Source organism: Colossoma macropomum, unplaced genomic scaffold (genome assembly GCF_904425465.1).
Source record: "Colossoma macropomum unplaced genomic scaffold, Colossoma_macropomum, whole genome shotgun sequence".
Classification (NCBI taxonomy): domain Eukaryota; kingdom Metazoa; phylum Chordata; class Actinopteri; order Characiformes; family Serrasalmidae; genus Colossoma; species Colossoma macropomum.
In genome coordinates, this window is record NW_023494810.1 from 29,927,936 (window position 1) to 29,955,110 (window position 27,175).

Sequence of the window (27,175 nt, forward strand, 5' to 3'; positions counted from 1 at the left end):
GTCAGAGTAACGAACTCCGCTCACACGCTGCACAGTCTGCTGTAAGCCTCACCTTTTGAAGTAGAGACTGAGCCATAAAACTGCCGCAATATCAAGTTCAGCTCAGTTTTGTCCATTTTTGCCAGATCAGTATTAATGTTGTTTTGTTCCAGCCAGTCTGTAAAGCATCTTACAGCCCATTTAGTTTGGCGAATGGTATTTGGTTCATTTCTGGCTGATTCCAGGTTGTTTAGCTGTTCTTCTGTCACAGCTGCCGACTGAAAAGCTGCTCAGTGGTGATGACAGTTTGGGAATTTAGTGTCGTCTCATCTTCAGAGTCTGACCAAATCGGCTGTCGGTCAAATGTGATCTTTAAAGTACCCATTTTCTGTTTCTGCACAAAGTAAGAAGTAAAAACGTTCAAATGGCTTGAGCGTCTCCTACAGCTGTCAAAGTCGTTGCTTAGCAACGGCATCTCAGCGGAGTGATACAGTGTTTGTGAAAAAAACGTGATGTTATGGCGAAATAACAGCACGGTTAGAACGCCTCTCAACCAATCAGCTTGCGTGGCTGAAACTAACTTGTATAATATGATATAATACTATTTTATTTTTGATTTTCTAGGCAAAAATATAATACAAGTTAATGTAATTAGTTTTTTATTAAGTAGTTGTGGACCATTTATTTTAGTCCATTCATCATGAAATTTTAACACGGCGTAAAGGACAGCTGGTGTTTTTCAAATAATGTCAAAAAAAAGAAAAACGACATGGACATAAACGGTTGTGTTCCAACTGTATGATCTTTGGATACAGCCAGTGCTTTCTAAATAGGCCATGATATGATCCAATCAGATGTCGTCATGCACAAAGAACGAAAAATTTCTTTTTTTGAAATTGAAATGGTTTGAAATTTCTTTGCACAGCATAAGAGCTTGGAAAAAAAGCCCAAAATCCTCACACCAAAACCGTGAGGGTTAGCAACCCTGTGAATTTACCCGGCACCAGATACTGAGCCTCTTGGCAAAAGAAAAAACTGTGATGACTACTAAGGAAGCAAATGAACACAGAGTTTAATACTTGACTTTGCGGTCTTGAGTAATTCATTTTTTATTGGCAAATAAACGAAACCGCATTCATTTTACAGTTTTACTTTAAAGTGGCCAAATAAAATGAGCCAAAAAGCTGTTTTTGAGCTTCATATCAGGCCATGTTGTACTAATTGTGCTTGTTTTTGCTTCCAGCATTTGCTAAAAAGGTCTGATTTGAGCTGATATGTGCTACTCTTGTCTTTGGCTGTGCAGATGGTTCTGTTCAGACCGTGGTGACGTTCGATCAGGGGGGGAAATGGAGACCCCTGCAGAAACCCTGGAATGGGGAATGTGACTCTACCACAGGGGATCCTGACAGGGTGAGGGCCCTTACAAATACACACACGCGCACACACACACACGTGTACACTAAACCAAGTTTAACTAATGCACATCAGCTTTATGCACACTGAAAAAAGTGGTGAGCTGTATGATTTCTGATCTGACTCACCTAATTCTGCTTCTTTCTGGCATCGTTTCTTTGCTGCACGTTCATTAAGCTAAGCTAACGTTAGGTGTAAATGCAGCTACTGCATTTGGTGATATGCCTGGTGTGAAATTGTGTAGAATTGTGTAGAACTGAGGTGTAACCCCTGTCCCGTAGACTGCTGTAGGAGGGTAGGAGAGTCAGAGCACACATTACAGTTGCAGTGCATGCTGGGGACTGTAGAGAAGTGCATTGTGAAACAGGCTAATATTGATTTAAAATCCAAATACCTTTGTGGGCCGAATAGGATTGTGTCACGGGCCTGGGCTTTAGTCAAAGGATCCTGTTTACAGCCTAATGTGGCATCAATTATTTATGCTAATAAAGTCATTTTATTCAGTTTTTTTATTGTGTTTACGCTGAGAGTCAGGTACAGGCAGTGCCTGCTAGTATTCCCTTTTCACAACAATGTCCAATATAGAAATCTATTTTTTAAACCAGCATTTTAGTAATACTCCTAGTATTTTCACCATGGTAGCTAACTATATTAGCCTCAAGCTAGCGGGGTTAGCTTGGTGCTATTTGGGATTTTTATGTCAGCTCTAGTTTAAATTTGGACATTTGTAGCTCGTAACAGGCATTCTTTACTCTGTATGTCTCGAATTATGTCTCTTGGAACATAAAACCCACAAATTGGGGAAAATAAGGCCTCCATGTTTATAGTATTATTTATTTTCTGTTTGTGTTGGTTTGTCTTGTTATGTATGTACTGTTTTCAGAAAGACAAATCCGTAGTACTTGGCCAACAAAGTGATTCTGACTCTATCATTATGTGAACATGTGACTAATGGCCCAATAGAAATGGTTTAAAACAGGTCACCATTACAGAGATAGAAGGTTTTGTTATGACAGCCACGATATGCAAGCTTTATTTGCCTTCCTCTTTCTTCCCATACAAGGACAAAATGTGGCCAGAGTCAGTGCCATGCTTTTTGTTTATAGCTCACATCCCAGGCTTTACGAGAGCCAAACCTCCAGGCCTTTTGAAATATCGCTAGCAGTTCCCGCAGCTTGACACATGAGTCTCTAGGGACAGCGTTGATGTCAGTGCTGTCATTGCTGCTCTAATTCCCTTTTTATTTTCTTTCTTTTACAAACTGCTGAGTCATTAATTCAAACATGGAACATGTTGAACAGTTGTTGGTTTAGTAATTGTATGCAGATTCTGTGCTTTTATTGGTGTTATTGTTTTGTTTGTGTATTTTCTATTTTTGGATTGATCTCACAGAACAGAGCCAACTTACTTTAAAAAAGCAAAGAAGCAAGTAATCTGTGTTGAGTGTACTTGATCAGTTTGACACTTGTGTATGTGTGTTTGTTGCTGGTGATCCTACAGTGCAGTCTCCACATCCACGCCTCCTACAGCACCTCCATGATGCTCAATGTGCCGATGCTGCCGCTGACAGAACCCAACGCTGTCGGTCTCGTCCTTGCTCACGGTATCTGACCACGATACACACAACTGCAAACCACCAGTTGTTACGTTTGGATATTGCTGCCTTCAAGTTGTGTCGGAAATATCGCTTTTTTACGAGATGGATGCACGTGAACGCCACCGCAGTGTCAATATTTACTAGTGGGAAACTCAGATTTTTTTATTGAGACCTGAGTTTCAGAGTTGGGGGCGTGTCAACAAAAAAGTAATGATAGCTACTGATAAACTGGCTGTATGTTTAGTTATTCATCAGCCACAACCTTAACACTGCAGACTAAAACCATTCACACATGGAAATACAGGTATAAGCATGATATGTGATCCATCTAACTGCATAAAAATACATCCTCTGCTCTTCACTTTGTTGGAGTAATGCAAAATACACAGACTCTTTATAATGGCAGAAAAACAAAAGTAAACCAAAAACATTATTTCCGGTGTATCAATCTTATTTCCAGCTAAAACCACTTGAACACAAATTAAGTCGTACTTATGACCTGTGAAATCGTATGGAGGAACTTCCGAAGAGGACTTGAAGACAGCATTAGTTTCAACTATGCCAGATCAAATTGCGATCAAATACTACAAATAGCAATACTACGTAAGATTTGAACTTGTCTGGTGTGTAAAACTGTAGAATTCCTTTCAGTATTGTTACATTCATCCTATTGTCGTCACAGCTATCCTCATGAACTTCATTGTGAATGTTATTGTATAGTGCAACTCATAAATGATGTCTTTCTCTACAGTATTGAAAACAAAACAGCAAATTCTAGTCTTGTTTCTGCTGTTATTTGATTTAAAAAAAACAGCAGAATAACTTATACAGACATAGAAATTGACGACTACACTAGACTAGACTAGAGTACAACAGAACAGAGTATCTTTATTGTCATTGTACAAGTACAGTTAGTTTTGCTATCTCATAGTATAAAATATAAATATATATATATATATATCTAAGATAATTGTGCAGTAAACTTTAATACAGTGTACAGAACAGTAAAGCAGCTCTACAGCAGTTGTGTAAATACCCAATAGTGTAAACATCAGCATTGCTTAATAATAGACAGAGGTAGTGCAATTCAGTACTGGCCGTGCACAGAGCCAGCAGATGTAATGGAATGTAAACAACAATGCGGGTTTCATTGCTTAAGTGGTTACAGAGAACCGTTGTTCTTTTCTGTAACTTCCACTTCACTTTTTCATCAGGTGATACAGTCACTTAGAAATCAAGGCTTACGTTGCTGCGACTGGGATGGTGCAAATCCAGCAGTGGTCTTTGAGTGGCCTTACAAGCATCCAGTGTTGCTCTAGAGTAACTGCTGGTGCTTCTTCTGTGTTTGTCTCAACTCCACCATCTGTCTCCGCTCTTCTTTGCAGGCAGCGTAGGGAATGCTGTGTCAGTGTTGTCTCCTGATGTCTTCGTGTCTGATGATGGGGGATACACGTGGTCACGGGCGCTCAAGGGACCCCACCACTATGCCATCCTAGACTCTGGAGGACTGCTGGTAGCCGTTGAACACACCCCTGCCCAGCCCATCTATCAAATCAAGTAAGTCTGCCTGCCAGGCACATGCACAGATGGGCCAGAGAGGGGGACGTGAGCCCTTGCTCTTTTGCCCTCTGGGAATAGAGCTTGTAGCTGGGCTTACGTGCCTGCCTTTCTCTTTTCTCCTCTGACTTGAGCGCTGGAAAACACAGATAATTATATTCCATTATGTGGTTATTTTAAACTGCTTAAGATCCACCATAATGTGGCCAATTGGAGGTGTTAATAACTTGCCGCACAGAGTCTGTTTATTGTTAAAATAGGTATTTATACAGGACTCTGAGGAGCTCTCAAGTGGAGTAATCACAGCATAAACTTCGGTTATAAAATAGTACAGTGAGTAACGTGGCTTTGCACACAGGTCACTGGAGTTCAAGTTACTGCATAGATGTTTGTGTTTTTGGTTGCCTTTGTCAAAACTCATAACACTACTTTACAAAAAGGGGAAAAAAAAACAAAGTCCTAACTCAGGTTTATATTAGTATTGTCAGTGGCTAATGTCGCGTCGTAATTGTGCTGTGTTAGATGAAAAACTAAAGCCAATAATTCAGATTTCTGTCTTCTGCTTTGTCTTCTGATTATACGTCTCTCTGCAGAAATATTGCTTCATAACATTCTTTTAGGAACGTATTTAACTAATCATGCTGTATTTTGGTTGACTTTCGAAAGCATTTGTATTTACAAAGCTAATGTTTTTAATTTATTGTTTGTTCGGGTTTTTTCGGTATCAGGTTCTCCACAGACGAGGGCCAGTGTTGGCACGTGTTTAACTTCACAGATGAACCGATATACTTTACGGGATTGGCGTCTGAGCCTGGGGCTCGGTCCATGAACGTCAGCCTATGGGGTTACAGGGAGTCTATGCTAAGTCAGTACTGGGTGTCCGTCACCATCGACTTCAGGCAGCTTTTCTCCAGGGACTGTGAGTATATGTGGGTGTGAATATGTGAATATGCCTGTGTGGGTTTTAACATGTGCTTTGCAGTCATGTAAGGTGAGCTCTTTTTGGCCATCTGTCTCTGTTTGGAACTATTTAGAGATTATTCCAGCTGGGAACTTACTTATCAGTGTAGCATGTTTGTGTTTATACTGTTTCTGGATGCTTGAAATTCCTCATCCAGATAAGTGAGAGAGGTAAACATGGTGCAGGATTGGCTGTGACCTCAGCCAGGTCGCTCTCTGTCTCCCCCTGCAGGTGGTGAGGAGGATTACGTGCAGTGGCTGGCCCACTCTGATGACACCAGCGACCCGGCTGACGGCTGCTTGCTGGGATACAAAGAGAAGTTTCTGCGGTTACGGAAAGACTCCGTGTGCTGGAACGGACGTGATTATGTAATCACCAAGCAGCCCACGCCGTGTCTGTGCACGCTGAATGACTTCCAGTGGTGAGAGATTTGTCACATTTATGGGTCACATTGAAGTTTGCCAAGCAGCGTCTAAAAATCAAAGTCACTGTTTTTAATTGCTGTAGTGAAGCAACACATGTTGGCTCTTGGTGATTTCCAGAACTGCTCAGTTTCTCTTAAGCGCCACAACACATCATCAGCATTTTGCTATTAGTGCATTAAATTGAACCTAGAATGAGAACACAGTAAGCCATAGTAGATGTGGCTTTAGATAAACACTGAAAAAACATTCAGTCTTAAAATCTTTAAGATAATCAGACAAACTTTCTGGTCTGTTACCTCAGCTAACATTACTAGTCCTTTTTCAACCAGTGTCATTTAGCTTGAAAACCAAGTTTCTGATAAACTTAGATAGAACTAAACATGATAAATACAATAAATGATTTTTCGGTGGAAAGTTTTATTCCATTAAATCCATATGAGTGTAGTTTAAAATGAGCTTGGTGTTTATAGGCGCTCTAACTGCAGTGCATTCTGTGTGGTATAGCTGCACTTGGTATGTGCAGTGTAGCAAAGCTTTCTTACTTACTGTGCAGATAGAAACTATATTGGATTTTTAATACTGTTTTATTTACGTAAACGGAAAGCTCACCTTGGAGTTTCATTTATAATTAGGCCAAAACTCTGAAAAGTTGTTAAAGAGCCCATATCACGGGAAAAAACGAATTTCCCTCGCTTGTTTGGAATAAAGGATTTAATATGTAAACACTGTCAACGTTTTAAAACATACCATTCACTACCCAGTCCATACAGTCCATATAGGGAATCTAGGCTGCAAAAATAGTCAGTTTCATCGACGTCACAAGAACCCACCTTTCAGTCTACAGCAGTTTAGCCCTCACTATTCATATAGAAGTTACAAAGAGTGTTTCAGCTCTGAGTGCTTTGTGAATGAGGAACAATACAGAGCAGCCAATCGAAACAGAGCTTATATCAATCTAAAAGGCACAGTAACAAAACAGCCTGATTTAATTGAAAGGGGTAAAGAGAGGTTGGAAAATGGTCATGTAATAATGAATTAAGAACATTTTGGTACCTAAAAGCACACCGATGTTATAAATTGGGATACGAACACTTTTAATATTAATGTTGCTGGTTTTCTCTCAGTATAAATAATATTATAAATAAACACGTGGTATGTGTTAAGGCTTTGTTTGTATGATTTTGTTTCTCACTTTCCGTTTCCATTGTATCACGTTTTCCTTTTCTGTTTGTGTCCTGCAGTGACTTTGGATTCTACCGTGCGGAAAACAGCTCTGAATGTGTGGAACAGCCAGACCTGAAGGGCCACACGCTTGAGTTCTGTCTGCATGGCCGCAAGGAGCAGCTGCAGACCAGCGGGTACTGAAATTTGAGGCTGTACCCAACTTGGAATCATCTTGATCAGGCCTGATTACTAGGTTGACTATAGGTTTGAGTTAATACGTATTCTGTGTTGCTACAGTTACAGGAAGATCCCAGGGGACCGGTGTGAGGGAGGCACCATGCCGGAGAGGCGGGTGATCGACCTAAGCAAGAAGTGTGTCAGTAACCTGCTGAGACCAGAGCTGCTGGTGAGGGACCTTTTCTGTCTGATATTAGATACACAGCGTACCTTTAACTGCAGTCTGGAAATTAGAGGGGTTTTGACGCTAGTCAGGTTTTCTGGGTGAGCTTAATTTTGGTGTCTGTGTGCATACAGCCTATATGTAGTCAGTTTGTCTTTACTAGTCTTCCTTCTTCCTCTCTGCTCTTCCCCGTCTCAGTCGGAGGCTCATTCCGGCAGCTCGGCTCCAGTAATAGCTGTAGTCATCATTGTTCTGCTGATCAGTGCGGTGGCCGGGGTTCTGCTCATCAAGAAGTACGTCTGCGGAGGAAGGTCAGTTCACACACCCGTCAGTACCACTATAGACTGATTATTACTTTGCTCATTTTCTAGAAGAGTGTATTATTAGTCCTGATTAACTGGATTTACTGTAGTGCGCTATGTGAAAGGTTGAATAATAACGATTACAGTTGTTTATAGCAGTTTTTAAATGTGACTAAATAGGGTGATGCATAAATGTATCATTAAAAGAATCGTGATGTACTATTTTATCCGTGTTGCCCACCCCAAGCTGTCGGGTTACCTGTAAAATAAATAAAAATAAAAAGCCTGGAGACGAGACGGGGTGTGTGGAGTCAATACGACTTAGAAAATATCATTTCAGTGGATTATGGAACAGTTATGTTCCCTGACTAAAGGTACTGAGATGTACCCTTGAAGGTACCACCCCAGTGACAAGAGGGGAACTGCCCCAGTGACAGTTCAGTACCTTTATTTCTGACAGTGTAGAGTTAATCACTGTATGCTAATAAGGACTTCTTGTCTTATTTTCTCCTCTATGAACAATGTGTCAACATGTTATTTGTCAGAGAAATAGAAAATTTAGAGAAATTTCACTGTTTCGGGACTTAGCTAGCCTAGTTTGTGATACAGCCATCTCTCTGCCTTCTCCGTCATGTCATAACAATGCGTCCTTCCCAATATGCTCACGCCCAGGCACTCATGTTTTGGGAGCAGCAGAGTATACATACTCACAAATGTGGCCAAAACTGTCATATTTTACTTGTTGAACAAATCTTACATCTCAGTCCAGGACAGAGTGGTTTTCTGTAATTTTACTCTTATGATTAAGCAAAAATAAATTAAAATACTTCTGTGTGGTCAATAAAGTCAAGCAGCGAAATTTGATACTACAGATCAACAGTTCAGCCTCAGATACGAAGACATAAAGCACCTAAATCGGCTTATTCTACGTAAAACGGCAGTATTCATGCGTGTAATGTCACAGTTTTCCGCAAACATTTATATCAGTCCACTTTCAGATGCTGAAAATAGAGTTGTAAAAAATCTCAAAGACCTAAAGCTCTGTATTTGTTTGGACTGGAGGCGAAAACCCTAAAAACTAAAAATATCCTAGCTAGTGTGTGCGTTAGCCTACAGACAGCCTTGATAACTAGATAGCAGTTCAGACCAACAGTTTCAAAACTCAGCTCATCCTTTCAGCCAGCACTGCTTATTTTATTTGTTAAACTAAAGCCGTCAAATCACAGAATGTGCGGGAATCCCTCCAGGACCAGCGGTGCCCACCCCTGACTTAACCTTAGCTCTTCGTTATTATAGTTCTTCTTTTGTTTTTTTTTTTGAAGTTATTGGAATAATTTGATTGTTGTTTTATCCCTGTATGCAGGCCCACTCTTGTGGTCCTTACTTTCCTAGTTTCGTAGTAGTTATTGAATAATAATAATAATAATAATAATAATAATAATAATTGCTGATCATTTTTTCTCAGCAAATATCTACAGACACTGATATGATGCTGATTTTACAGTGCATCCCTAGTTAGTTTTATTCTTGATATTAAAAGCCATCTGTGTTTCCCTGTCAGGTTCCTGGTTCACCGCTACTCAGAGATGCAGAGGCACGTTGAGGCTAATGGCATTGAGGGAGTGGACGACCTGGACACCACAGAGGCAGGGAAGACGCATTATAATGACGACTCTGATGAGGTATCAAGAACTTAAAGCTAGGACTTGGCTTGAATAAATATACAGTTTACTTTTTCCAGAGTGGACTGGGTGTTTAACATGTCTTAATGCTGTATGAATGTTTTTTTTGTGTGTTTCTGTAGGATCTCCTGGCCTAAAATCGAGCAGGAAACTGTCAGGTAGAATCCTAACTCTTACTAGAGACTAACCGGGATGCCTACCCTTCCAGTGCCCTGCACCGGCCCCTCTGTGTCATCATTAATGTTACATTTCTTGCCTTCAGTGTTTTTTTTCCCCTCTTCTACTGTCTACATTCCCTGAGTGGTAGCAGTTAAACCCTGGCCTACTCAGCTTCCTGCATAAGTTCACCAAAGCTCTGGGGCTAAAAAAAAAAAAAACTGGACCGCTTTTCCGGAGGACTGGGAAATGAAAGGATAGACATTTCCCAGTGGGTCAGATCCAGCCACTGGACAGGAGCTCAGAGTTCTTGGCAGTATTTTTGTCTTGACAGTTTGATTTTTTTTATTTTTTATTATATGCCTGTTTTTTTTTTCTCCCCGTGTTTCATCTTTTGCAGGTGTGACACAGATGACTTGACTTGGTGGTTGTGGTTGTGGTTTGTGTGCATTGGAATCATCAGTTGTATAGCAGCAACTTCAGATTTTCTAGCACCTTTTGGTTCTCCTATATTCCTTAAGACACGAGGACTGGATTTTCAGTCACAAATTAGTCTTAGTTTCACAATAAAGGAATTTTCGATGGACAATCTCCATTAATAGTCTTTAGTCTGACTTGATCTGTATCCAGACAAACAGGCTATAAACGATGCTAATTTAAATACTAGTGACGGGTACAAATAATCAGATGGTGGTACTTATGAAATTGAAACAGTTACTGCAATAAGAAGACCAAATAAAACAACCTGCTTTCTAGCATTGTGGTCTTAAACTTGAGAGCTTACTCTTTTTGTTTTATGACAATTTCTATGTTAAACTGAACCTTTTTGATTGCTTCTCGCCAAATCAAGTGTTAGTATAGGGCAATAACAGTTCCGAAGACAAAGTAAAAGTACAAGGAACATTCGCCATTCGTGCCTTGCTGTTTGTAAAAAGGCTTAACAGTTTACGGTACTGTGCTGTAAATAGAAGCATCTTTCTTAGCCTAGAAAGGATGCACTGTTTAGCAGTTTGGCTAAAATCAACTGATCTGATGATGAAACTGCAGTCTTGCTTTGAGAGATAGAACATGTATGTATGTTCTTTAATAGAGTTGTGCTTTTTTATGTTACTTTTCATTTCTTAGTTCCCTGTCCTATTACTTAATAGAGCTCTGAAGTCATGAGTCATTCTGTAATCTGGGTCTTGCCCACATTAGCAACTCCAGGTCTTAGTAGTTTTTCCCAATGGGGGAAATGAATGCTGTTTTCAAAGATCGCTGGCCTTTCACTCTGTGAATGTAAGACTGCTATTAAACCTCCAACTATAATATACACCGATAAGCCAAAACAGGACAATGTAATAATGACGCATGTCGAGGTCTGGGACTTAATCAAGTGTAAACAAACAGTCAGTTATCATAGATGATGTGCTGGATGTTGGCGTGAAGACCTAAGCAAGACCAGATCATTACGGCCAGATGACTGGGTCGTAGTGGTGGGCTTGTGTGGTGAGTACCTACCGGCTGTGGTCCGAGGAGGGACAAAGCACAAACCAGCGACTACAACAAGGGCTATCCTGTCTGATCTACACCGACAGAAGAGTTACTGTGGTCACAGATTTTTTTTTTTTACCAGTTTTCTCCACAATTTAGTCATATCCAATTCCACCCACTAGTTAGGACCCCCAATCACATGATACTACCAGCACTTCCACCGAGACCTATGAAGCACCACCGCTAACCCGTCATTGGACAGCTGAACACGCTCGGAGGAAAGCGCCAACTGCCAGATCTAACAGACGCCTACACTGACTAGCATCACGATGAGTGATGTGGGGGAAGAAGGGGGGCCATCCTACCCACCCAGAGAGAGTAAGGCCAATTGTGCTCCCTTGGGCTTCCGGCCACGGATGGCTATAGCATCACCAGGGATCGAACTTGCGTTCTTGCAGCGATAGGGCCAACGCTTAAGACGGTTGAGCCACTCGTGAGCCTGCTGCGGTCTGAGTGTCCATTTTAACTCTTGTCCGCCATAGCCAGCACATACAGTGGGCACATGAATGTCAGAACTGGACCTTGGAGCCTAGTTCGATTCCCAAGTCCCATTTTCTTTTACATTACTTAGACGGCCGGGTACATGTGCAGCGTTCATCTGGGGAAGTGATGGCACCAGGATATACTGCGGAAAGAAGACAAGCTGGTGGAGGGAGTATGACGCTCTGGGCAATGACTGCTTGTCCAGGCATTTATGTGGACCTCAGTTCGACTAATGCCACCAGGAGGACAAGGTACTCTCCATATACAACACGGCACCTTCGGAGGTCATACCTCTGCGAGTTGGGGCTGTTTTGATGGCAGGTGGTCATGTTTTGGCTCATCTGTGTATAAACCCTAATCGCCAAAGTAACTTTACCACACTTGACAAACTTTGCTGATATGCGTGTTAGATTATGGTGAGTTTGGGAATATTGTGATGCAGTAGTGGTAGCTTATATGTAGCAATACTTGTATTTTGACTACTCAACCTCACCGTTCAGAGAACCCAGAGGAGAGAAATGTATGAAGGCCAAAGCTTTGGAACATTTTTGCCCACTGGAAGGTGCAACAGTACCAGTTTTTGAAAATGTCATTCATTTTTCCCATAGAGAAATCTGCTTAGACCCAGAGTTCCTAATAAGGGCGTGAAATGACGAAACAACTTCAGAGGTCTCTGAGGGACATAGTGCGCCTGCACTGCAGTTCTTCACTGATGATCCAGCACACTTATCGTACTTAAAATAAGCTGAGATTTGCTGAGAAATTGTGCACTGAAAAAAAAAAAAGCTCCTGATAGTATGATTGCAGGTTTTGGGATCATCGTGTGGTGACTGATAACAGCTACAGGTTAAGATTACATTACAATACAGAATAACGGGTTAAGGAAAGCAAGACTTCAGTTCCCACAGCCCTACTATATTTTTATTACACAAAGTCTAATGGGAGAGAAGATGCATCATTAATTATGATCATGCTAATAATAATAGCAATAGGTACATTTTAGATGATGACTGTTTAATCTTAACATCATTTAGTGTGTTTTGCAGTATTGCAGAACATCCCAGTGTATTATAATTTGCTGGTTAAATTGAAACCTGGTTAAGTTGTTTTACCTTTTAAGTTTTCATGGCAATAAAACGTTACAAAAGACCAATTTAATAATACAAGGGCTGAATGCCTTTGAATTTGACACTTCTGCCAGAACTTTTCAAAGGACATGCTGAACATGATGTGAACACAGTATTCCTTATGCACACCCTTACAAATACATACCTCAGGGGCCCTTATACTCCCGTTAGTTACGTCAAAATGTGATGGGGAAAAGCTAGAGGGTTTAAGTGGTTGATTGCTGGATCTTTTTGGCTTTACTAAAACCAGCTATAATGCTTTGTATGACAGCGTAGAGGTACTGGGATGCAAAAAGAACAATCGACAGCATCCAGCTTTTGAATGTAAAGGGAGTCGGAGTGAATAGCAACATTGTTTCCAATGCTGTAAATAAAATGTTAACAGTAAGCTACTACTGTCCGTTACTACATTTCATATGTTGACGCCGTTTGAGTTAGCATATTAAGTGTAGTTGTTCGTCCTCACTTGTTTTTCAATCAGAATAAAAACGTTTTATCCAGTTGTTGGGTTTCTTTCTAACTTGCCCTCCTTGACAGCTCAGAAATGGGGTTTTAAACAAACCCAAACAAGCTCTGAGATGTCGAAGGGGCCATATTTTACATTTTTCAAGTACCTTAACCCTTGTGTGGTGTTCAGGTCTGTGGGACCTATTTTCAATGTTTACCAGAAGAAAAAAATGATGTGATTTATTATTTCAACCTCAGATTTCTTGGCCTTTGTTCATTTTCTGTGAAGAACATATAAAATAACCCATTCTCAGTGTCTTCACTCTGTTCACCCCCCACACATTTATATTACACATGTGGTGTTGGGTGAACCTGCGGGGAGTAAAAGTGTGGAGGTGCTGTGTCCTTCACTCTGTTCTCCTCCTACACAGCCTGCTGTTAGTGTGTGTGTGTGTGTGTGTGTGTGTGTGTGAGGGTGGACAACATGGACAGGCTGCTGACTGGCTACAGCTGCTAAAGGAGAACTCTACCCTGGACACTTGTGATATTTTAAACCTCTGGTATTTTTACATAAACTGTTCTGGCTGTGTTGATTTAATTAAACAATAATGTGGTGGGTCCACCAGACCACTGAGTAACAAACACATCAACACCACACAAGAGTTCATTTTTTTCCCCAGAAATCCACTTAACATTTGTGTGTATGAAACAGTCATAATTAATTTTATGGTTGAAAATCACAAAAAATAAGCCAACAAATGCATTTTTATATTAAACACTGTAGTGCAAACAGCTCTTCTTTAATACAAAAGAATCAAGAGGCGTGGCCATTGTGTAGGGGGGTGCGGTCATATTCAAGCAATCTCAGAAACAGCCTTCAGGCAAATAGACAAATCACCGCACCATCTTTTGCACTGACTATGACAATAAAGTGTTTTTCGTCTGTTGATCAAATCCACATGCAATAAACACGCGTGATTGTATTACAATGTCCTTTTCACAATTTGCCTGTAAACTGAAATGGTAAGAACGCTAAAGGCACGCTGACCCACCGGTCCCCAACAAACCACAGCTTTATGATATTGGCTGTTTGTATTATACTGTTCCAGAAAAAGAACTGTCCAGCCAAATCAACCAGCATAAATGGTGAAGAACGTTCTAGAACAGTGAGAATAGTGAGGAACTCTTGTGTAAATACAGCTCTGTGAAGATAAGGACAGTGTGAAAGATGTAGAACTTTCTAGAGCAGTGAATGGAGAGAACATTGCAGAACAGCGTGAATCTGGATTAGTTTGGGTCTTCAGTTCCCAAACGATTATTATTAAGTTAATTTAAAAGGTAAGGTGATGTAGCACAGTGGCTACTTCTTTTGTAGAACTTTTTGCAGGTGTGTGTATATATATATATATATATATATATATATATATATATATATACACACACACACACACAGTACGTGATTATACATTGCTGTTGTTGGAAGAAAACCTCGTATCTCCAAAATGGTAACTTCACAGGAGAAGGAAAAAACCTACTTTACTTTTAATGTAAGTCAATGGAACCAGACTTTTTGTCCAAGTCATTTTGGGTCATTTCTTTTAGTCCAATCATCATGAAATTTCCACTCAATGTAAAGGGCAACAGGTATTTTCAAATTATGTCAAAAACTGAAAAACGACAAAAATGGAGATAATGGAGACGGGTCTCCTTCCAACAACAGCGATATATATATATAATCACCTACTGTCCTATGTTTTTTGGAATTGGGTTTGTAGAACGTTCTCTGTCTTTCACACTTTTCTAAAGCACCCCTATTCACACTGTTCTGAACCTGCTCTAGACATTCCAGGCCAGTATGAAAGGAGGAAAACACCCTAGAACAGTGGGCCTCATTCACCCAGCGTTTTTATGAATAAATTTCTTCCTAACACCCTTTATGAAGTTTTGACGAAGATTCTAACATTCACCAGTGTTTTCTTATTTGGGATTTGTTTCAAGATAAGAACAGAATCTACAAGCACAAAGGTGTGAAACGTTTTGCAGTTTAAGAACACGTCATGAATCTGACGTTGACTTTATCTTAGAACCTTTCTCAAGAACAAATTCAAGAAAAGCTTAGAAAGATATCGGTGAATGAGGCCCAACATCTTTTAACTTGTTTTCTTTTAAATGATACGGCGAATCATGCATAATATGACAAAAAACATGAATTAAAAAGGCACAAAAAGGTATATTTTGTTTTGTTGAATTTAAAAAACAACTGTCTTAAAAGGCAAAAAACAAGTTTATACTAAGACAGTTTTCGTGACACAGTTGACAGTCAATGTGCAGAGGTTTGTTAAAGAGCAGTGTGATTACATATACATGAACAGAAGCATGTATTAGTGCTGTTTAGTGTTTAGATACTGAATAAGAAAGAGGCCTTTAGATAAGCCAGACTGTCCCCTCTTTGAATGACAAGTGTCTCCGAGGGTGTGGCTGTTTCTAAATTCGAACCTGGCTTGTATGTTTCTTTGCCAGGCAACTAAGATAGCATTCCCACAACATTCTGAAAGAACTGTGTTTATATATAGATGCACATCCAAATGCCATGTCCGTACCCTTGAGATGTGGTCAGAACTGGACCACTGCATTAGAACCAGGCTTGAATATGCCTGATTTGTCACTTTAGACACTTTAGACTAGAACCAAGGTGGATTTCCTTGTCTTGATTTTTTTGTAGAAATTCTCAACAAACTGTCAGCTTTTGAAAATAAACGGCTATTAGGAACATATCTAAAGAACGATTAACAGGCCTGTAGTCGCTCTCATGAATGTCTTCTCCCTACCACTAGGGGGTGCCAGTCAGAAGAGCTACAGACGCTCAGATTACATGATTATGATAATTCTGTGCACCAATCTGGAGAGCAGTATGTCCCTGAAATGAGACGTGTTGATGCCCTGTTTTCCTGCTGATCCAGGATCAGCTTCACCTGTCCAGGTTCTAACCCTGGCTGTCCTAACAAAAGTGTCAAAACTGGTCTCAGAGCAGCAGAAACACGAGAGCGTCCACCAACAACCACTCACTGTAACAGCTCTTGTTAGCTCAATAGCCATGTATTAGCATAAGAATGGCGAGCCATATAAATAAGCCAGTAACAGTGAGGAACAATGTGTTCTTTTTCAAACAAGAGGTCCTTCAGTTGGTGAACACTTCAGTAGCTTGTGTACTGTGAGAAATGGAGTCCTTCATCTGAATTTAAGACAAAAGAGACCATGCAGGTGGACAAACCTTGCTAACTACCCTGCGCATCTCCTCACAACATCTGTAGCTGTACTGGACGAGGACAAATATCAGGTCAAATTTTATGAAGAGTGTCCACAGCACAGCAAAAGAGTGAAAAACAACTCGCTAAGTAGTGTTAACAGAAATAATACATAAACGGTGTGTAATAAGTAATGGAAGGGCTCATTACTCAAATTAGTGTGCAAAGTGCATTCCTAAATCATCACACACTTGCCTCAAACACTGTGGCACTATAACACACTGTTATCTATAAACGTGGCCACTAGTACTGACAAAATTCAGGCTTCTATTCATGAGTGTCGGTGGATTTATATATATATATGTAGGATGGGTGCCTTCCATGAGACTCCTGGTGTGGCTATCAGCATGGCCTGACGAAGGTACAAACGCCAGTAGTGGGTTGCTAATATTATGGGAGGCGCACGTCCTCCAGAAAAGGGACTTAATGTTGTTTTTGTTGTTGTTCACCATATATATATATCATGTTCAAGAAATGTTTACATGTTAGTTTTAGGTTATTTGTTATCTTCAGCATTTATTCACAGAGTTATTCTGCTGAGGACCCTTATTGTGAAGGGTGGGGCTAGTTCCACCCAGGGGGATATGTATGTGTGAGCAGAAAGAGCTGAGAGTCAGACATTAGCTGAGCAGCGAATGAACTGTTAGAGAAAAGAAAGCTTTGCTTATGTACGGCGTGGCTGTGGCAAACAACAGCTGGAAGATAAAGCTGTCTCTTTTAATAGTGCTACTGTTTCTTATTTATATATACTGGTATATATATATATATCGCTGTTGTCGGAAGAAAACCTCGTATCTCCATTTTTGTCGTTTTTTCAGTTTTTGACATAATTTGAAAATACATGTTACCCTTTTCATTGTGTGTAAATTTCATGAAGAATGGACCAAAAGAAATGGCCCATAGTTACTTGGAAAAAAGTCTGGTTCCATTGACTTACATTAAAAGTAAAGTAGGTTTTTTCCTTCTCCTGTAAAGTTACAATTTTGGAGATACAAGGTTTTCTTCCGACAACAGCGAAATATATTTCTATATATATCATACATTTATATGTAGGTATAACAGACATTTTTGTTCCTTTTGCAGGAAAACGTCTTTGTAATTTGATGCAAGATTATGAGAAAACTAGAATTTTGACTTGTAAAATTTTGTTGTGACATGATGAATCCTGTCTAATGAACTAAAAGTTTAAAGGGTACATTTTGATTTCTGCTTGACTTTAACTTCAGGCAGTGTAATGATTTAGACGTGTAGTTTGCACAATGCTAATTGCAGGGTACATGCTTCCGTTACTTTTTAGCTACAATAGCCTTGTAGCTACAGTGCTATACAAAAGAAGCAAACTTCAGACACTAAACATGTCTTAGAAATTGTGTATTTTTTTTGTGCTGAACTAAAGCTTTCAAAAAACACAACTGTACCTACCAACATGTATAGTATCCATCGCTACCATGCTCTTTGCTGTTAACACTAGCCCTGGAACAGCTGACAGTGGCTGTGTCTTGGCAGGTTCTAAAGCAGGGGGTTCCCAATCCCAGTTGTGGTGACCCCACACTATGCTAGTCTTTGTCTCATCGAGATTGGGAACTCCTGGGAACTTCCATTCATGCTTATTTATATAAACAACACTAATGTTGCATGTCCATTTATGTCTTTTTTTTTTACAGTTAACATATTCTCACTCCTCCACTAGTCCCCTCTGGCCTTCACACCTCCACAGAGGGAACGTTAGAGGTCCATCACCACATCCAGTGACTCTTTTCTGCTCTGTGTGGGAGTTTTCATTAAAAAACAGCATAGTCCTGGTGAGTCGTCCTCACTGGCGTGTGAGCTGCACGCTGATGCCTCTACAGCACTTGGCCACACTTTGGAAGAAAGGGAGGATGATGATGTCCAAAACGCTGCTCCATAGAGTCTCCAGCCAGCCAGTGTTAATGAGGATCACCTTTACACATGGAGAGAACAGCCTAGAGGAGAAGAAAGGAGGAGAGTGAGGCGTTCTCACCTGCAGATTTCAGAGTCTAAGGTCATCTGTGCTGTTTAAAAGGATTGTATCTGAGAATTTTTAGTGAGGAGAACTGCCACGCAATGATGTCTTCAGAGTGCACTTCAGAGACACTAGAGGGGGCACCTGAGCACCCGAGCAAGTCCAAAATGAATGAGGTGCTATAGAGCTGTTGTGCAAAATAGCAGTTTGTAAAAGTCACTTTTATACAGTAAAATGCACAAATTTTCTGAACACAGAACAGCATAAAATATTTCAACACTGCTTTTTTTGAGCGCTCAACTCTCAGTAGCAGTACTGCCAACCAATCAATGTTGAGTAGCAGTAATGCCAACCAGTCAGTGCTCAGTAGCAGTAATGCCAACCAATCAGCACTCAGTAGCAGTACTGCCAACCAATCAATGTTGAGTAGCAGTCATGCCAACCATTTAGCACTCATCAACTGTAATGCCAACCAATCAGCACTCAGTAGCAGTAATGCCAACCAATCAGTGCTCAGTAGCAGTAATGCTAACCAATCAGCCCTCAGTAGCAGTAATGCCAACCAGTCAGCACTCAGTAGCAGTAATGCCAACCAATCACCACTCAGTAGCAGTAATTACAACCAATCAGCACTCTGTAGCAGTAATTACAACCAATCACCACTCGGTAGCAGTAATGCCAACAAATCAGCACTCAGTAGCAGTAATGCTAACCAATCAGCACTCTGTAGCAGTAACGCCAACCAATCAGCACTCAGTAGCAGTAATGCTAACCAATCAGCACTCAGTAGCAGTAATACCAACCAATCAGCACTCAGTAGCAGTAATGCGAGCCAATCTGCACTCAGTAGCAGTAATGCCAACCGATCAGCGCTCAGTAGCAGTAATGCTGACCAATCAGCACTCAGTAGCAGTAATGCCAACCAATCAGCACTCAGTAGCAGTAATGCTGACCAATCAGCACTCAGTAGCAGTAATGCCAACCAATCAGCGCTCAGTAGCAGTAATGCTGACCAATCAGCACTCAGTAGCAGTAATCCTACTGAGTGCTGATTGGTTTCAAAACCAGCTTACAAGTTTACTTTTTCAAAACAAGAAATTCTTTTTACTGTATTTATATTAACTTGCATATATTATAATGATTTATGATGTTTTTACAAGCTCATATTATTTTTTTTTTTTAAGTGAGGAAACTTCTCGTTTCCATGATATGGGCTCTTTAAATCCTTTAATGGTCAGGACCTTCAACTCAGCCAGTTTACGCTGCTTACCATGTAGCTACTGCATAATAAGCCTTGCGTTGTTATAAGTCAAGGAATTTTGGGTGTTAAATTAAACACACCAGCATAAAAAGTAATAAACTACAAGTACCAGATGTGAAGGCAGCTGAGGACAGCAAAGAGAATTCCAGCGATGATGGAGACGGGCACGGCCAGCAGTGTGGTGATGATGCGGTAGAACCAGACCCGGGACACCTCGAAGAGCGCGTGACTCCAGATCCACACCCGATCTCCACTCCGCACCGACTCCGGCTCCGCTATCACGTCCTCAAAACTCACCTGACCAACACAGACCAGTTACACATCAGACAGGCTGCTTTAAGAGCGGATGGCTTTGCAGTGACACTGCAGTGTTATAACATGTCTTATAAGTAGTAATAGAAGGTTGTCTTCTCAAACATGAACTGACGTGAACAAATTTCAATCTGCCACAGATATAAACACAAAAGTGTTAAACGGAGACTGTACTTGTGATTGCAATCTAGTGCTTATTGTTATTCATATTTATTTGTGGTTATTGGTTCTTTGTGCACTGATGATCCCATAAGTCCAATATATATTTACAGTGTAACAGTGCCACTCTATTTATTGACAGTAAACAACGTTAAGACCACTGCCAATCTATTTCCCAAAGAATAAACCTACAGCTTGATTAAACATGGTTTGTGATGGAGAACTGCCGTGGACCGTACAGTCAAGATCAGGACTAGTGTGAAAATGATGATAGAGTTGCTGTGTTTTGAGGCCCAGTGACACTTTAGTTCATAACTGAATTAAGAATTACATTCATTTCAGTGGAGTTTGCAGCACTGAGAGATTTTGCATTGCAGATTTCTGGGCAGAATAAATTTTCCGTGAGAAGTTTCGTACCAAGTTTCACTTTGAACTTTGAACACTGACACACAAATTTGCATTCTCGACCAGTAGTGTTACTGCTTTAGCTGTGTTGACCTCTGAAGGGGCTTTTTATAGCCGCACTGAACCTCCGAAATGGAGGAAATGCTAAAGTAGCCACTGTCTAAGCTCAAATCTTTTACTATTTTTTTCCCGCTGTCAGTTATCTGTCACTTTTCTTGGGACAGATCAGAGCTGAGAGCTAGGCCTTCAGATCGGGCCATAAGTGTCAGAACGTGATCAAAAATTGAGAAAAACACCCACCTCTACAAATTGCTGATTTATGCTAGCACACCTACGGGATTCTAGTAGTATGTTAGCGCTAACCTAATGCTGCCACAAGAGGATATTTTTTGGCTGCTGTAGATTTGATGTGTATATTTGAAGCCTGTAAAAGACATCCCATGTGTTTTATTTCAAGTTTGTAACAGACATTAATATATGTTTTCCCTTACGCCGGGGTCACACTACACGGCTTTTACCCCGATTTTAGCCTCGATTCTCAGTGTGGCTGAGTCTGTGTTGGTTGGCTCTAGCCTGCAGATGTTTGGGTCAGTCGGAGGCGACAGTTGGAGAGGGAATCGAGTCATGTGTGAGGGAAGCAGACTCAGATTTTTTGCGTTTCAGACCAGTCAGAGTTTATCAAACATTTAGATTTTTTCGACCTGACTCTGAGCGAAATCTAGGTAAACTGGTCAACGACTCAATCTGATTGGACTCCTACAACAGCCAATGAAACGTGAGAGCACGAAAGAAGAAAATGCAGCAAGTAAACAAAGAAAAAAGGTGAAAAGTCTCACGTGTGGAGCGAAGCTTTTTAATAAGCGGAGTTTAAGGCACGAGCACAATTGAGTTTATGTACATTTAAATCTCATTTAAAAATAAAAACATTTAAAAAAAATTAAAACATTTAAAAATACCACATTGATCACATTTTTAAAACCATGAGCCCCACCTAAACCTGCTGCTTCTTTCCTGTGTCAGCGCAAACGGCAGAGAAAACAGCAGCAGCTGCGAGTCGCTTCATGTTTGTTTATTTGCGTCTCCTAGTAATGGGAGAACGCAAGAGATCGCGAGAGTTCAGTGAGCTCTGTTCGGTTCAGCAACAGCTTAAAAGTTGAGTACCGTGTGATGCCCCAGTCCTGACTTGGAGAACTGATCCCAGATGGGATTCCTCCTAATTTATTATTATTAACAGTTTTTGTTACAGTGACCGACTCTTACTCCTGAAGTGGGTTGTGAATGCAGGCTCTGGCACACAGCTCTATTTTTAATAAACGTAATTTAACTGATATTTTGCTAGACTGCTGCTCATGTTTACAGTCATGACATATCCAGAAGTAAAAGAGAACCTGGAGTGATGTTTCTCCTCTCTAAATTGGTCCCACTCAATGAAATCAAAACATAATTGGTTGATTCCACTGTCAGTTATTAATTATGTATGTAGTTAATCTAGAGTGTAAGGCCTTCAGTTCGGCTCCTGAAGTCCTAACCAATGGGAGCACTGTCTTGGCTGTGTCTGTTTAGATACCACATGTAAAAAGCTTGATTGGACAACTTTCTGTTGGGCATTTGAATATTTTTACCCTTTGGTGTCCAAAACAAAACCCCTAAGTATACAAACATGATTCCTTATAACAAAAATGAGTTAAAATTAGGGACATGTATTTTTTAACTTACTGAAATAATTCAGAGAAGATTTCCCCAATTCATTTTTCTATTGGACACAGTCTTCTGGTCTGAGACTAGTCATGAACTGAGCTTACAAGACAGCATGACTGCATGTGGGCAACAGCACACGCTACGCTGTACGCCACCAACTTCCGCCAACAAAACGCCCACTGAAACAGCTCTCAGCTCAACAGTGGTGCATTAGCATATGAAGGGAATGGGCTGTATAATTTGGTGCATTTTTCAAAAATGAGCTTATTTGTTTGGAGAATACTTTCGTGACTAATGCTCATCTAGTGACTAATACTGGCGAATACTTTAGAGCACATTTCACAGGTCAGATTTGCTAGTGTTTGCTCATTCGTTGCTGGTGTTGCAGATGAGATCATTGCTACTGTTATGAATAATGGATCATAAAATGGTTTGTGGAAATCAAATCCTGAGATTTCAAGCTTTCTAATGGTATATTGCTTCAACGTATTGCTGGACGATGCATAAAAAAGATGTATAAAATGATGTATGTAAAAAAACGGAAGTGAACGCTTTATCGGAAGTGTGTCGTAGTGATCTAGATAAGGTTAAATGTTGCCCCAAAAACTGCTTGCCTTAGTCACTTGCTGCTCCCCAGTCTCCCTATCAGGAGAAGTCAAGTAAAGTGTTACCCTTTATTGTTGTACAATGTTTTCTGAGCTGTTTGTGTTAGAGAGCTTGATGTTGTCACCGTTGCGGAAAAGTCTGTTCTGTGTGCTGCTAAAATTGTCTTTCCGAAATGAATCGAACACGTGTTGCACTCATCCTTCAACTGTCTGAAGCCACCAGCTGTCTGCAACACCAAGACAAAGGTTCTCATTTCCACTTAAAGCAGAGATATCTCGAGAGGAGCTATAGCGCTACATTCTGCCTGGTATTTAAATTCACTGCTACCTTAAATCTCCTGCCACCTTAAATCTATTGCTACCTTAAACCCACATCTTAATTTGGGGGGTTTCTTTTCCAAATTTCAGCAAACTTCAACCACTGAGATGTAAATAGAGTGATTTAGAATGGCTTGACATGAAATGGTGCATTGTAGAGAAACTTACTGACAGTGGTGGTGATGGGGACCAGGGGTCCCAGTGTCCATAATGCAAATATTACCATTTTATGTACTATTCAGTGAACCTACAGGTGTTTTGGGGGGCTATTATGGGGACTATTTGCCTCACAATGGCTTGCTTTTACTTCTCCACCACGAAAGCATCCGCATTAAGAAAACTTATCTCGAAGCTAACATAAAACGATGTCTCAGCCATCGGGTAGCAACAGCTCGCGTAATACCTCAGTGAGGTAGCTTTCAGATGCATTAAACCATCCGGTCATCTGGTTTCTGTCCTTTATAAGTAATTCTATCAAGTAAAATTATCTCACTATACTAGAAGATACTTTTGCTGGTTTCAAGCACATTTCTTAAAACAAGCACAATTATCTGCCAATATAGTGAGATAATTTTAACTTCATAAAATGACAAAACAAGTAAAAAATGTGTAGACATAGGGTAAATAATCTTACATTAAGCTTACAACAATCTCAAGAAATATTAGATTTATTGACTATAAGGTAATTTTACTTGACAAGATACCATTTTTTGCAGTGTGTGGTCAGGAGAAAACTGCAAATTTGACTTTTTGCTGAACTATCCCTCTTTAAAGACACAGGGAAGCTAAATCTGTGTTTTCCTTCTAATTAGGTTAAACTTGTTCTTGCAGGTAAACAGTAAGGATGTACTAAGTATGCCCTTTGAACGATGTTCCAATGACCAATAAATGACCGATATATTTTACCACATTACTCTCAATGTAAACTGGGCAGTCCTAATCTTGGGTAACTCTCCTGTAAGCATTCCCCTGACCAATCACAAGGCTGCGTCACTGGTCCCACCCACACAGAACAGCTTCAGCGTCAGAGAAACTTAGCGAGCTAAAGCTAACCCACAAACTAGCAAGCTAGACCACCTGACTAGCTGTCCGTTCGTTTGTTTATCCAACACCAACATTGTTCATTCGTCCGTTCCTTTATTCACGCGTTGCTTCATCTATCAATCCATCCGTCCATCTGTTCGTCCTTTTTTTTGTCCAGTTACCGACAAATAAAAGCTGGATAATGATTTTAGTTCCTAGTGGTGGAACAGGCTAGGAGTGTTGGACAGATAGCTGTCAATCAAGCTACTCATTAGCCACGCCCACCCAGTTCTCAGATAGCTCTGATCAGTGTGTGTTTTATCATATTTATATCTTATATTGTTCATTCAAGCATTGCTGGATGTTTAATACACTCAAGTTTAGTTTAAGTGTTATTAATATTTAATATTTTAATATTAATATTTGTTAATATTTTGCTCTCTGGGACTTTGAGTACCTTCAGGCATTCATTAATCTGCCGTGGGTCCCTCTCGTTGAGCAGTGGCCTGGTGTCGCTCTGCGTCGACACCACATCCTCCTCCTCCTCTTCCTCCATCACCGTCGCCAGCTGCGTCTTCCACGGCTGCTGACCCTCGCTGTCCTCGCTGTCGCCCTCGTCCCCCAGGTCAATCTCCGTCTCTACCCCGGCCGTGCTCCGCATCATGGTGCCGGTCATGAACCCAGCGGCCCCAGACCACCGACCAGACGTCTGGACACTCACAGGCGCCCAACCTCACATACAAACGGCGGCGCTCACTTTCAGATCCACTCCAAAGTGCACTGAGCTTCTGCTGCTGCGCCGCCCGAGCTGAGGGATATATTAGGAAAGTGAGCATGCTCTTATAAGAATTCCCCAACAGGCCCCCTTGGGGAGATCTGCACCCCCCCTTCTACAGGAGCTATAAATACCCCAGGATGGGCCACCACTTGTTCAATACAGCTCAACTCAGATCCATGACTGACTAACCATAAAACAACTTAAGTTATTCGCTTAACCTTTAAATTTCCCTGCGAAATTAAATAAGTATGTTTTATAAACCATCTCAAGGCAAAGGAACCTTGAACCAGCCTTTACAGCTCTTTTCTCTAATCTTCAGCATTGTTCAATGTAGTTTTATAATTGGTTATAGGTAAAGGGGAATTCCACCAAATTTTGAATATGTGTACATACAGTGGTTTGATGTGAAATGGTTCATTGTAGGAAAACTAACCAACTCTTTCTTTACAGTGGTGCTGAAAGGAACCAGGGGTCACAAACTTTACTGCACAAATAAAGCCTTTTTATTTACTATTGGAAAACCTATGTGTGTCTTCTGGCTGTTTATTTGTAGTCTTGATGATAAAATAGTGATAAAATCTGACAATAAATAAATAAATAAATACAATTCTGGTACTATTTTGGCTGCATGTAGTCCTACATTATTATTATGCTTTAGGCCAAAACCTTCTCAAAACTATAGTAAAACAATGTCTCAGATACCACAAGGCCCATTTATAACCACTGCATTTACAGTAACTTTCTGTAAGGAAGCTTTTAGAGGCATTGCGCTCCTCAGACGTCTGGTTCCTATCACCACCGCTGTAAACAATTGTGAGTGTGTGAGTTTCTCTAAAACAAAGCATTTCACATGAAAACCTCTGGAGCTCTGTTTACATAGTAACCATTTATTTGTGCAGAGATTTAGAAAAATCTGTGGAATTCCATTGTAAAGACACGTGTTACATTAGATGCACTTAAAACAAATGAAAAGTCTTATGAAACACTTAAAAAGTTTTTTGCACTTTAAGTTCTTAAAACTTAAAAAAAGGATTTTATGGAATTAGGAACAGTGAACCCCATACAAGGGTCAGTCCAGGGTAAGTGAGGGCAGAATGCTGAGTAATACTGGGCAGAGGTTATAAGGGATACAACCTTTTTTCCGGAATAACGCTGAGAGCGCTCCCAGACTCAACACTCCTACTGACTATTTCAGTGTAAAACAGTGGCTCAACATCAGTGATGATACACTATATAGACAAAAGTATTGGGACACCCCTCCTAATTATTGAGTTCAGGTGTTTCAGCCACACTCATTGCTAACAGGTGTATAAAATTAAGCACATAGCCTTGCAGTCTCGATAGACAAACACTGGCAGTAGAGGGTCGTACTGAAGAGCTCAGTGACTTTAAACATTTTACCAACTGTAAAGTTTGGTGGAGGAGGGATGATGCTATGGGGTTGTTTTTCAGGGGTTGGTCTAGAACCACTAGTTCCAGTGAAGGGAAATCTTAATGCTTCAGCAGACCAAGACATTTTGGGCAATTGTACACTTCCAACTTTGTGCGCACAGTTTGGGGAAGAACCTTTTCTGTTCCAGCATGACTGAAACCCAGTGCACAAAGCAAGGTCCATAAAGGCATGCCTGGGTGAGTTTGGTGTGGAAGAACTTGGCTGGCCCACACAGAGCCCTGACCTCAGCCCCTCTCATCTAACATCAATGTCTGACCTCTCAAATGCTCTTCTGGATGAATGGGCACAAATTCCCCACAGACATGCATCAAAATCTTGTAGAAAGCTTCCCAGAAGAGTGGAAGCTGTTAGAGCTGCAAATGGGGACCAACTCCATATTAATGCCTATGAATTTAGAATGGGAGTCATAAAAGCTCCTGTAGCTGTAATGTGTATGAGTCCTAATACTTTTGTCCATATAGTGTAGGTGTAATTTATTATGTACATACCCCTTGTCGAACTACATGTTTTGTTGATTTTCAAAGTGAAAATATGTGAACACGTCATCTACAGGGAATAAACCTAATTTTAGTACATAATTTTTATTTATTTGAGTTTAACATATGGGAAAATAATACGTAACCAATATAAAATGTGCTGTGACTTTTG

The 27,175-nt window shown here is 40.5% G+C and overlaps 2 protein-coding genes across 2 annotated transcripts in view; one reads left to right on the forward strand and one right to left on the reverse strand.

The window, feature by feature from the left end:
• Positions 1–13,280, forward strand: part of sort1a (sortilin 1a) — a 42,189-nt gene extending 28,909 nt beyond the window's left edge. The window contains exons 11-20 of the mRNA XM_036559595.1: positions 1,283–1,389; positions 2,893–2,995; positions 4,375–4,546; positions 5,275–5,465; positions 5,739–5,928; positions 7,174–7,290; positions 7,394–7,502; positions 7,695–7,807; positions 9,360–9,480; positions 9,603–13,280. Of these exons, the coding sequence (XP_036415488.1) occupies positions 1,283–1,389; positions 2,893–2,995; positions 4,375–4,546; positions 5,275–5,465; positions 5,739–5,928; positions 7,174–7,290; positions 7,394–7,502; positions 7,695–7,807; positions 9,360–9,480; positions 9,603–9,617 (1,238 nt within the window). The 3' untranslated portion in view covers positions 9,618–13,280. The remainder of the gene's footprint in view (positions 1–1,282; positions 1,390–2,892; positions 2,996–4,374; positions 4,547–5,274; positions 5,466–5,738; positions 5,929–7,173; positions 7,291–7,393; positions 7,503–7,694; positions 7,808–9,359; positions 9,481–9,602) is intronic.
• A 4,810-nt stretch (positions 13,281–18,090) lies between these two features.
• Positions 18,091–24,987, reverse strand: zgc:172270 (uncharacterized protein LOC100136849 homolog). The gene is made up of 3 exons (XM_036559596.1): positions 24,754–24,987; positions 19,886–20,073; positions 18,091–18,495 (listed from the first exon to the last, which is right to left on the reverse strand). Exons 1-3 carry the CDS (start codon positions 24,970–24,972, stop codon positions 18,345–18,347), a joined length of 558 nt encoding a protein of 185 aa, XP_036415489.1. The 5' UTR covers positions 24,973–24,987; the 3' UTR covers positions 18,091–18,344.
• Positions 24,988–27,175: the final 2,188 nt, after the last annotated feature.

What these genes read in the sequence shown, in the direction of transcription:
- zgc:172270 (XM_036559596.1), bottom strand. Translation starts at nt 24,972, where the DNA reads ATGACCGGCACCATGATGCGGAGCACGGCCGGGGTAGAGACGGAGATT. An exon ending in AGATTAATGAATGCCTGAAG is followed by an intron (nt 20,074 to 24,753) that starts GTACTCAAAGTC and finishes TGTGTTGGTCAG; the next exon opens with GTGAGTTTTGAGGACGTGAT. An exon ending in CTCAGCTGCCTTCACATCTG is followed by an intron (nt 18,496 to 19,885) that starts GTACTTGTAGTT and finishes CTTCTCCTCTAG; the next exon opens with GCTGTTCTCTCCATGTGTAA.